Source organism: Triticum dicoccoides, chromosome 7A (genome assembly GCF_002162155.2).
Source record: "Triticum dicoccoides isolate Atlit2015 ecotype Zavitan chromosome 7A, WEW_v2.0, whole genome shotgun sequence".
Taxonomy (NCBI): Eukaryota; Viridiplantae; Streptophyta; class Magnoliopsida; order Poales; family Poaceae; genus Triticum; species Triticum dicoccoides.
This window is the reverse complement of record NC_041392.1, coordinates 61757560-61768150: the sequence shown is the minus strand read 5'-3', so window position 1 is coordinate 61768150 and position 10591 is coordinate 61757560. Positions and strand designations below refer to the sequence as shown.

The window sequence follows — 10591 nt, the reverse complement described above, 5'->3', positions numbered from 1 at the left end:
GGGTCCGCGTTGGAGATCTCCTTAGTTGTTTTAATCCGAACATTTTATTTGCTTTTAAATTTTGATGATTATTCCTCATAAAGAATATGATCACACCTCTTATATATTTTTACATTAATAATAGAGTAATAATATAAAATTTGATTTTCGGTGGCATAGCTATGATTGCTTAGGGTCGCCGCCTAGGCGTCCAAGAGAGACACGCCACCGCTGCTAGAGTAGCGCACTACCGTAATGCTCGCACCTTGGCACATACCATGTAAGAGAGGAGTCACCATGCCATAGCACTACCTCGGTTAGGGCTGGACATCAACGATGCCGACCCACATGCAAAGGGAGTACCCAACCCCTGTCGTCGAATCCCACTTGTCACCAACTGCCTTAACATGACCCCACCTAGCCGAGCACCACATGCAACCCCCAAGCTATCAGTTTAGGGCTGAGACCCAATCTAGATGTGTTGGTGCTCGGCTAGGTGAGGGTCTTCTCCCAACTGCCTTAACATTACCCCACCTAGCCGAGCACCACCGGTGTTGGCATCTAGATTGGGTCTCAGCCCTAAACTGATAGCTTGGTGGTTGCGGGTGACTAACACTGCTCGGAGTAGCATCTGCATTAACGTCCTAGCACGCCTCACAGTTGCAGCCGTCGACGCCATTGAAGCAAGCCCCGTCCCCGCGGCATGCCTCGCAACATCGCTATGGCCATCGACATTGTCGAAGCATCGGCGTGGCCGTCGGCGCCATTGAAGTATGCCTCGCCACCACTCACATTGAAGCATGCCTTGCAGCATCACCATGGTCGTCGATGTCATCGTAGCATGCCTCATCGCCGTGTCCATCGAACCATCCTCGTGGTCGTCGAAGCATCACCACGGCTGTCGACACCATCGAAGTACGCCTCATCGCCACGGCCATTGAAGCATGCCTTGCAGCATCGCCTCAGCCGTCGATGTCGTCGTAGCATGCCTCGTCGCCATGTCCATCGAACCATCGTTGTGGTCGTCGAAGCATCGCCACGATCATTGTAACACACCTCGTGGCATCACCACGGCTGCCGACACCATCGAAGTACGCCTCATTGCCGCAGCCATTGAAGCACGCGTTGCAGCATCGCCAGGGCCGTTGACACCATCGAAGTACGCCTCGTCGCTGCGGCCATTCAAGCATGCCTTGTAGCACCACCATGACCATTGATGCCGTCATCGCATGCCTCATCGTCGTGTCCACAGAACCATCGCGGTGGTCATTGAAGCATTGTCACTATCGTCGACACCATCAAAGTATGCCTCGTCGCCGCGGCCAATGAAGCATGCCTTGTAGCATCGCCACGGCTGCCGATGTCGTCATAGCATGCCTCGTCGTCGTGTCCATTGAACCATCGCCGTGGCCATCGAAGCATCGTCGCGGCCGCCCCCATCGGGTTGCAGCAACGGTGGCTGCTGCGACCACCCCGTTGCAGGCTTGCAGCATGGACCGCGGCTGTTGCACCGGCGAGCTGTGTGGTTGCAGCACCGACTGTGGATACGACATCGGCATGCTCTGCGGTTGCAGCACCGGCCGTGACTACGATGCCGGCAAACTCTGCGGTTGCAGCACGACGGTCGTTATCACCACCCATTTTGCAGCACCGGCGGCGGCGTGCGACGAGACATCGGCCAATGCTAGATTGGCAGTAACCGTGGCTGCTAAGAGACCACCAATTACAGCACCGACCCCGGGTTGCAGCACCCCGGCGAGATTATGCATTTGCGACACTGGTGAGCGCTGCCGCGAGTGGCGAACCTGGGGCCTTGTAGCTCCTGTGCCAGGCACCCGCCATCGCGCCCCAATCCCGCCGGCCTTGCAACTTCTCCTTGAAAGGGCCCTGCAGCGGCGCCTCCACACCACGGCTGTCTCAAGCCAACACTCAATTCAGCGGTGAAGTAGACGGGCAGGGAGAGAGAAGGAGCATTACATCGATTGTGGAAAAAGAGAGAGACAGGAGATGGTACTGTGGAGTTGTGGTGAACGCACGGTGTATAGGAGAAAAAAGTGTGGCAAGCCCTTCATCGGCTGGAATAAGGTTTTTGAGGGGGTTGTGGTGCGCGGGCCCGGTCGAAACACGTGGCAATCGCAGGATGCAGCTGGCGCAAGCATGTTTACATATGGTAAGATACTATTTGGTTAGAATCCAAACATATCCCTTAACCTTTTAGCAACAATTAAATACATACTAAAACATCATGCCGTGTACTTTTTACACTAGGAAGGAAATAAATGCCTTTAAAAAACAAATGAAATTAATGAGGGAAATAAAGGAGTACCGCGTATTCTGGACTGCTGATCCAGGGACCACACGCTAGTAGCCCTAGGATTTGCATGCCAGCTATCCTGTAGTTATTTCAGTAGTGCTGGCACCTCGCCAGCGTGGCCAAAAACGTGATAGGAAACGAAAGAAAACAAATACATCCCGCCCAGAGACTCAAAAGGAAAGTAGTAACCTGCCCGCGTTCTCCGTTCCCCAGTCTTTCATCCTCTTTATAAAGCAGCAAAGCAACAGGGTGCCCCCATAGATCCAATTCCACCTTCCTCCTTCAAGAGCTCTGCCTATCTCTGCCAGCCCGCCGCCGGCGAACCTAGCACGAATCTCATCCCATGGATGCATCTCGCGCCGGCTCCTCCTCCAACCCCACTCCCTCCAGGCGTCGTCTCACCGTTCCCGTTCATGGGCGGCCTTCACCAACCCCGCTGCCGGCACACCCTGGTGAATGGCGGCCCCGCCCGGCCGTCTCATGGACCGTGGAGAACATCTATGAGGACTTCTCTGGCCGCCGCAGCGCGCTTGTCCAAGCCCTCACCACAGGTATGCCACGGGATGCTCCTTAGTGACACGTTTTTCTGGATATATGTGACGCCTACGTGCTGATGGATCTAACACCGATCTCTTCTCCTCGTTGCCATACACGCAGATCAGGATACATTATATGATTTATTGCGCGAGGAAGGTATGTAATATAGAGATCCAACAGTCCCAGAAATGTTATATCCATTGCTTGTTACAAAATTGTAAATCTGGCTGGCAAGAAATTCCAGATCCATTTTTTATTAAGAAAAATTAGTCATCAGTTCCGTACTGTTGCACGGGATAGTGGAGGTCTGTATTGAAACATGGGGAAACTTTGGCTGATAGTTTGGTCAGTTACTTTTAAACATATAAGCGTGTTTATTTTTGTATTAGACATAGGAAAAAATCTTTAGATCCCGTATTAGGCAGAGGCTGATAGTTTCATCTGACATGGAAGTTCAGATCCATTTTTTATTAAGAAAAACTAGTCATCAATCCCGTGTTTGCATGGCCTAGTGAAGTTCTGCACTCAAACATGGGGAAACTTAGGATGATAGTTTTGTCAGTTACTTTTAAACATATAACCTTGTTTATTTTTGTATTAGACATAGGAAAAAGAACTTCAGATCCGGTGTTTATTTTAGTATTAGGGATAGGCTGATAGTTTCATCTGACATGAAATCTCAGATCCATTTTGTATTAAGAAAAACAAGTCATCAATCCCGTGATTGCACGGGCTAGTGAAGTTCTTTATTTAATTAAACTTGGACTGATAGTTTGCTCAGTTGCTTTGAAACATATAATGGTCTTTATTTCTTATTAGACATAGGAAAAAGTATTGAGTTAGACAACTACGGGCATTTGTGGCTGTATTTTTTAGATCCTGCTGTCCCTAAAATTTTAGATCCATTTTTAATTACAAAATTGTAAATCCGGCTGACATGAACTCTCAGATCCGTTTTTTCATGAAGAAAAGCTAGTCATCAATCCACTGCGGTTGCACGGCCTAGTGAAGTTCTGTATTGAAACACAGCGGAATTTAGGCTGGTAGTCTGATCAGTTACTTTCAAACATATTTCTCCGGAAGAAAAAGGTTATTTTCAGAAATACAACCATGTTTATTTTTGTATTAGACAAAGGAAAAAGAGTATAGAGTTATAAACAACTCTCTGCATTAGTGGTAGTATTTTCTGCGTGCATAGACTTTTCCAATTGACTAGTGTGTGAAATCAATGCGCGTGATATATATTCTTGGTGTGCTATGTCCCCGATAACTCCAAATTGATATAAGATGTAACATGGTAGAAATTTTATGAAGACTGCATGTGTACTGGTGGGCTATAGTATTGCAAACGCGAAATTCTTTGGTGGATGTATACTTTTTTTCTCCTTTTCTCCTAAAGAAATACGATGGGGTTTGGTCTTAAGTTTATTATAGACATTCAACACTTGTCGCCCACAAAACCTTCAACTGTTTCTAGACATATCTTTTCTAGGACTCGATTATACATTACTATTTACATAGAATATTCATGCAAAAGTGTTCTACAAGAGTACATGAGAACATTTATTTTCTCCTGGTCATGAAGAGTATCCATGGTTCTATTTTGAAATATTTTAATTTTAAGTCACATAGTATATACATGTATATTCACTAAAATACGTCAGACAAATGATATAGTTTTCTATTTTTTTAGTAATGATGAATTTTTTTAAAAGAAAATTGTCGGGAAATACAGACTCTAGCTATTTTCCGCCGACAATGCACAGTGTATATAAACATATATACTTGTGTGCGCACAAGCGATCTTTCTCACGATGACGTAGAGAAGGCCGGCTTAATTTTAAATTAGCCAAAAGTAGAGGGATTTGTATAAATTTGGCAAACATAGAGAACTGCATATTTATCACGCCTCGTAGTAGGCCTAAAGTACCTGCAAATTCTAAGCCTTCAGCCAGTGATATGAACCTCGCCATCACCAAGCATATGCATGGCATGGGTGCTTCATGCAAAAAATATTTAATTAATTAAAGTGTCGAAAGTACTGCCCAAATGTAAAACAAACATGCAAACTAGCAATCTAATCTCGGGCTTTTTTTTACAACAGAGTTGTTTGACATGCACCTACATCAAACCTGTTTGAATAATATAATGACTTTTTGTCAAATCGATTGCTTGGTGAGGTAGTTTTTCTTAAATTAATGTAAATCTCATATGGTGCCCTCAATTACAATTAGTAAATATAAGATGGCGAGGTGTGCAGATCACTGGCTGATGTTGTGGTGTGATTCATTTTCTCGCTTCAGGTAAAGAGCCAATGTGCTTGTACGGGTACCCGGATGGTAGTTGGGAGTTGACGCTGCCGGAGGAGATGGTGCCGCCAGGCCTGCCGGTGCCTACACGGGGCATCAACCGCCGGCGAGATTATATGAACCGTTTTGACTACCTGACACTCGTCGCCCACCACTCCGACTCGTGGCTCATGGGCGTCACCTTTTTCTTGTCCACTTATCTCGCCGCCAACCAAAGGTATGTTACTACTACTGTTGCTGCTGCTACTACTACTATCACCACCACCACCACCACCACCACCACTACTACTACTACTTCGTTTCACAAACAGTTTTTTGAGCACTTAACATTTAGGACATTTATATGTGCAATCTACCTCTAAGAAACGTAACCAATAATTTCGCAACACATACACTAGTAGAAAACAGGGCTTTGGTCCAGGCCGGGTCAGCCCATTAGTCCCGGTTCAGTCCAGAACCGGGACCAATGGGGGCATTGGTCCCGGTTGGTGAGCCCAGGGGGCCGGCCGGGCCATGTGGGCCATTGGTCCCGGTTCATCTGGACCTTCTGGTCCCGGTTGGTGGGATGAACCGGGACCAATGGGCCTCGCTCCTGGCCCACAACCATTGGTCCCGGTTCGTGCCTCAAACCGGGACTAAAGATTAGACCTTTAGTCCCGGTTTGAGGCACGAACCGGGACTAATGGGGTTGAGACCTTTAGTCCCGGTTCGTGCCACAAACCGGTACTAAAGGTCCCATTTTCAAACTCTACCCGCCCCCCTGGATCGCCTTTTCAGTTAAAAAAATAAAAGAAAATGATGGAAATGTCAAAAAAATAAAAGAAAATAAGTTTCCCATGTGATATGTTGTCTAGTTGTTGGGAAAATTTGCAAATGTGAATTTTGACTTTATTTGCAAAATCTCTCTGAAATTTGTAAAAATGGGCATAACTTTTGCATACTAACTCAGATGAAAAAGTTTTTTATATGAAAAATCATCTACTCGAAAAGTTACGTCCGAATTTAACGGGGGGAACCCCGTTAAACATTTTCAAAATCCTCAAAAACCTAATTGAAAAAAGTTACGGGGCTTTTAAGATCTAGAGTGAAAAAAATCGAAAAAAAATCAAACAGTGGGCAAACTGTGGTCAAACAATGGTCAAACTAATTATTCTAGAATATTAGTGTTACTAAATAATTATTTCAGTTATTTCAATTTTGGTCAAATCTGGTCAAACTGTGGTCAAACAATGATCAAACTAATTATTCAAGAAATATTAGTGTTACTAAATAATTATTGTTTTTTAAAACAATAGTTTCAAAATAAAACTATGAAATGTGTCACTTCATGCTCAAGCAAAATTCCTGAAGGTTAATAGGATTGACATCTTAGTATTGTCAGGAAAACAACAAGTGCAGACTTGGAGCGAGGGAGAATAGAACCCAGAAGTTAAGCGTGCTCAGGCTGGGGGAGTGGGAGGATGGGTCACCGTTCGGGAAGTTAGATGATTTGGAATGATGAGGGGTGATTAAAGGATAAATTGAGAAGTGATGAGGGGTGGTGATTACAGACTAGAGGTTAAAATAATTCAGAAATTTGAAATTCAAAAAACAAATTCAAAAAAAAAATCAAAAAAAAAATCATAAAATTTCCTTTAGTCCCGGTTGGTGTTACCAACCGGGACTAAAGGGCTCTGAATTGAACCGGGACTAAAGAGAGAGGCATTAGTACCGACCCTTTAGCTCCGGTTCCAGAACCAGGACTAAAGGCCCTTTTTCTACTAGTGATAAAGCATGTGCATGTAGAAGAATCTTTGAATGCAGCAAAAAGCGCAAAAACCTGTAACTTCTATCTAACAAAACTGAATGTAATTCCTATACTTTTAATCAAGCGTATAGAAGATTCTATTTTTTGACATAATATCTTATTTTCCATTTAACAAACATGAGAGAGAATACAGCTTCGACAAAACAGTAGTCATGCAGAACCAATTATTAGAGCCTCAGCATTAAATAATGGGCTATATATTCTTATTAGGGGCGATCTTCGTCTTCTATTTAAATCATTATGTTTTTGTGCTTATATAGTTCCTCCATGCATCAAGAATGTCATGTGTTACATATTGCTTGCGAAGCCAATTGCTGATTTGGTGATGTTGGTTTACTTTCTCGTTCAGGATACGTTTATTTGATATGGTAAACGAGATGCGAACAGTCCATGACGAATACTATCTCTCTTATGGTCTTCCTTGGCTATCAACATTTGCGCGTTACAATGCAAAGAGGGAGTCGAACACACCAACTCAAGAGAATGTGTCCAATCCAGATGTAGACTCTATCACACCTGCTGAAGAGAACGTGCCACCTTCTCAAGACTCGATGCAAGTTTTGTCTGCTCCAAACAGGGACTCTAGGAAGCCTGCTGAAGACAAACAAACGGATAATGAAGTTACCGACTTTTGCGGATCTTGTAATGCTCCGTATCATGCCAATGCCTTTTGGATTGGTTGTGACGAATGTGACCAGTGGTTCCATGGCAAATGTGTGAACGTAACTGCCTCTGAAGCAGAACATATCAAAGAATACAAGTGTCCTGACTGCATCCGCGAGGTGATCGGAGAGTAGGATATAATATGTGCACCATTCCTTTATTTTAGGGTATGCAGTCACCCTTTGTATGAAAAATGATTAACTAGAAATATAGTGAGAGAGGCATTACATTCTTTTCCCATTCCATTGGGATATATTTAAGAATTCAGTTTACAATGTCTTGACTCTTGAAACAGGCTTTCGCCTTGCTATATTAATATAGCAACCACCTGACAGAACTGTGATATCACTGATGGGCAAACAGGACAATCAAGCCCAGAAAGAGAAACAAATGCCAAAGCGATGATTTCCAGCAACCGGCGCCACGCTCTTATGCCTCTGAATTCCACCATGCTCCTATGCCTCTGAATTCCCGCATACCAAACAACACCTTCAAGAAGTACTACGAAGACAATGATGCTGCTGCCCAGACAGATCCTCGGATTTCTGCCGGTACACGGAGAGGAGTGCCGACGGGGTACACCTGACGCCCTTCAAGAAGGGAGGCGGCGCCCACAAGCGTCACCATGGCGCCCACAAGCGTCACCGTGTTGGTGCCGGCTGAACCGGCAAAGATTTTTCCCGACCCCCGCACCGCTGGTAACTGCAGACCAAACATGGTAGTGTAGCACTTTCGCAGAAGTATGCCAATGAGTAATGGTCACAACAAAGAGCTGAGAAGAGTATTTATGGATGCGTTTCTGTCACACACACAAGGCCTCATAGCTCTTGTGTGAAGTACTGCGTGGGCTTCTTCAAATACTACTACTGTCGTCATAACTGTGTTTATTTCTTATTAGGCATAGGAAAAAATGTATTGAGTTAAACAACTAAGGGCATTTGTGGCCGTACTTTTAGATCCTGCTGTCCCAGAATTCTTTAATCCGTTTTTAATAAAAAATTGTAAATACGGCGGACATGAAATCTCAGATCCGTTTTTCATGAAGAAAAAATATTCATCAAAATCCAGTGCTATTGCACGGGGTAGCGTAGTTCTGTATTGAAACAAAGAGGAATTTAGGCCAATAGTTTGATCAGTTACTTTCAAACATATTTCTTTGGGAAAAAGGTTATTTTCAGATATACGACCGTGTTCATTTTTGTATTAGACAAAGGAAAAAGAGTATCGAGTTATAAACAACACCGTCCATTAGTGGTTGTATTTTTTGCATGCATAGACTTTTCCAATTGACAAGTGTGTGAAATCAATGCGCGTGATATATATTCTTGGTGTACCATGCCCCAAGAATTCCAGATTGATAGAAGATGTAACATTATAGCAATTTTATGAAGTCTACATGTGTACTGGTGGGCTATAGTATTGCGAATGGGAAATTCTTTGGTGGATGTAGTCCGTCCATTTCAAAATATAGTGCGTCCGCGTTTTTCGAGGTCCAACTTTGACCATTAATTTAATCAACGAGACCGACTGCGGCAGGAGAAAAAATTATATAATTGAAAACTTGTTTTGAATACGAATTCACTGGTATAACTTTTGCTCCCGCCGCAGTCAGTCTTGTTGGCTAAATTTATGGTCAAAGTTGAAGGACGAGAATAGAGGAAGCACTATATTTTGGAACGGAGGGAGTATAATTTTGTGTCCTTTTATATCCTAAAGAAATATGATGGGGTTTGGTCTTAAGTTTATTACAGACATTGGACACTTGTCGCCGACAAACCTTCAACTTTTTTGGATCATATATTTTCTAGGATTCGATCATGCATTAATTTTATAAGAGTACATGAGGGCAATCATTTTCTCCTGGCAATGAAGAGTATCCATGCACTGTATTATATTTTGAAATATTTGTAATTTTTAAGCTGCATATATTACATACATATTTTTCACTAAACAACATCAGATAAACGACATAGTTTTCTATTAATTTTAGTAATGATCAAATAAAAAAACAAAATTGCTTGGAATATGGATTCTAGCTAATTTCCACTGGCAATGCACAGTGTGTATAAACATATATACTTGTGTGCACACATGCGATCTTTTCACGGAAGATATAGAGAGGGCCAGCTTAATTTTTTAAATTCACCAAAAGTAGAGAGATGTGTATAATTTTGGCAAAAATAGAGATCTGTATATTTATCATGCCTCGGAACAGGATTGAAGTACCGGGAAATTCCAAGCCTGCAGCCAATGGTATGAACCACGCCAACACCAGCCATATGCATTGCATGGGTGCTTCATGCAAAAAACTGTTATAACTAAAGTGACAAAATTGTACCGCCCAAATCTAAAACAAACACGCAAACTAATAATCCAATCTACGGATTTTTTTTTTTACAATAGACATGCTTGACTCTATCACACCTGCTGAAGAGAACGTGCCACCATCTCAAGAGTCGATGCAAAATTTATATTCTCCAAACAAGGACTCTAGGAAGCCTGCTGAAGACAAAGAAAATGATCATGAAGTTACATACTTGTGTGAAACCTGTAGTGCTCAGTACCATGCCAACGCCTTTTGGATATGCTGTGACACATGTGACAAGTGGTTCCATGGTAAATATGTGAACATAACTGCCACCGAAGCAAAACATCTCAAACAATTCATGTGTGCTGACTGCATCGGCGAAGAGATCGGAGAGTAGGATATAATGTGTGCATGCTTCCTTTATTGTTGTGTATGCAGTCACCGGCCCTTTGTATGAAAAATGCTTAACTACGTACAAAGGTAGTGAGAGAGGCATTACATTCTTTTCGCATTTCGTTGGGATATATTCAAGAATTCATGTTACAATGTTAACCGGATAATGTAAGAGAAGTAAGTTTTTTCTTTAAATTAGCCCAGATGAGCGCTTCTATGCTCTTTTAATATTTGTTTGCACCAATCTTGAAGAGCTCCGAGGCACTAATTGCTGCAAGAAC

General features: G+C 43.2%; 1 protein-coding gene across 1 annotated transcript; it reads left to right on the top strand.

Moving 5' to 3' along the window:
* Positions 1–2636: 2636 nt before the first annotated feature.
* Positions 2637–7776, top strand: LOC119327516 (PHD finger protein ALFIN-LIKE 3-like). The gene is made up of 3 exons (XM_037600618.1): positions 2637–2844; positions 5134–5356; positions 7296–7776. Exons 1-3 carry the CDS (start codon positions 2637–2639, stop codon positions 7741–7743), a joined length of 879 nt encoding a protein of 292 aa, XP_037456515.1. The 3' UTR covers positions 7744–7776.
* The last annotated feature ends 2815 nt before the right edge of the window (positions 7777–10591 follow it).

Excerpts from the sequence above, each read along its gene's own strand:
- LOC119327516 (XM_037600618.1), top strand. The coding sequence starts at position 2,637 with ATGGATGCATCTCGCGCCGGCTCCTCCTCCAACCCCACTCCCTCCAGG. Across the intron at positions 2,845-5,133 it reads TGTCCAAGCCCTCACCACAG|GTAAAGAGCCAATGTGCTTG; the intron begins GTATGCCACGGG and ends TTCTCGCTTCAG. Across the intron at positions 5,357-7,295 it reads TATCTCGCCGCCAACCAAAG|GATACGTTTATTTGATATGG; the intron begins GTATGTTACTAC and ends TTTCTCGTTCAG.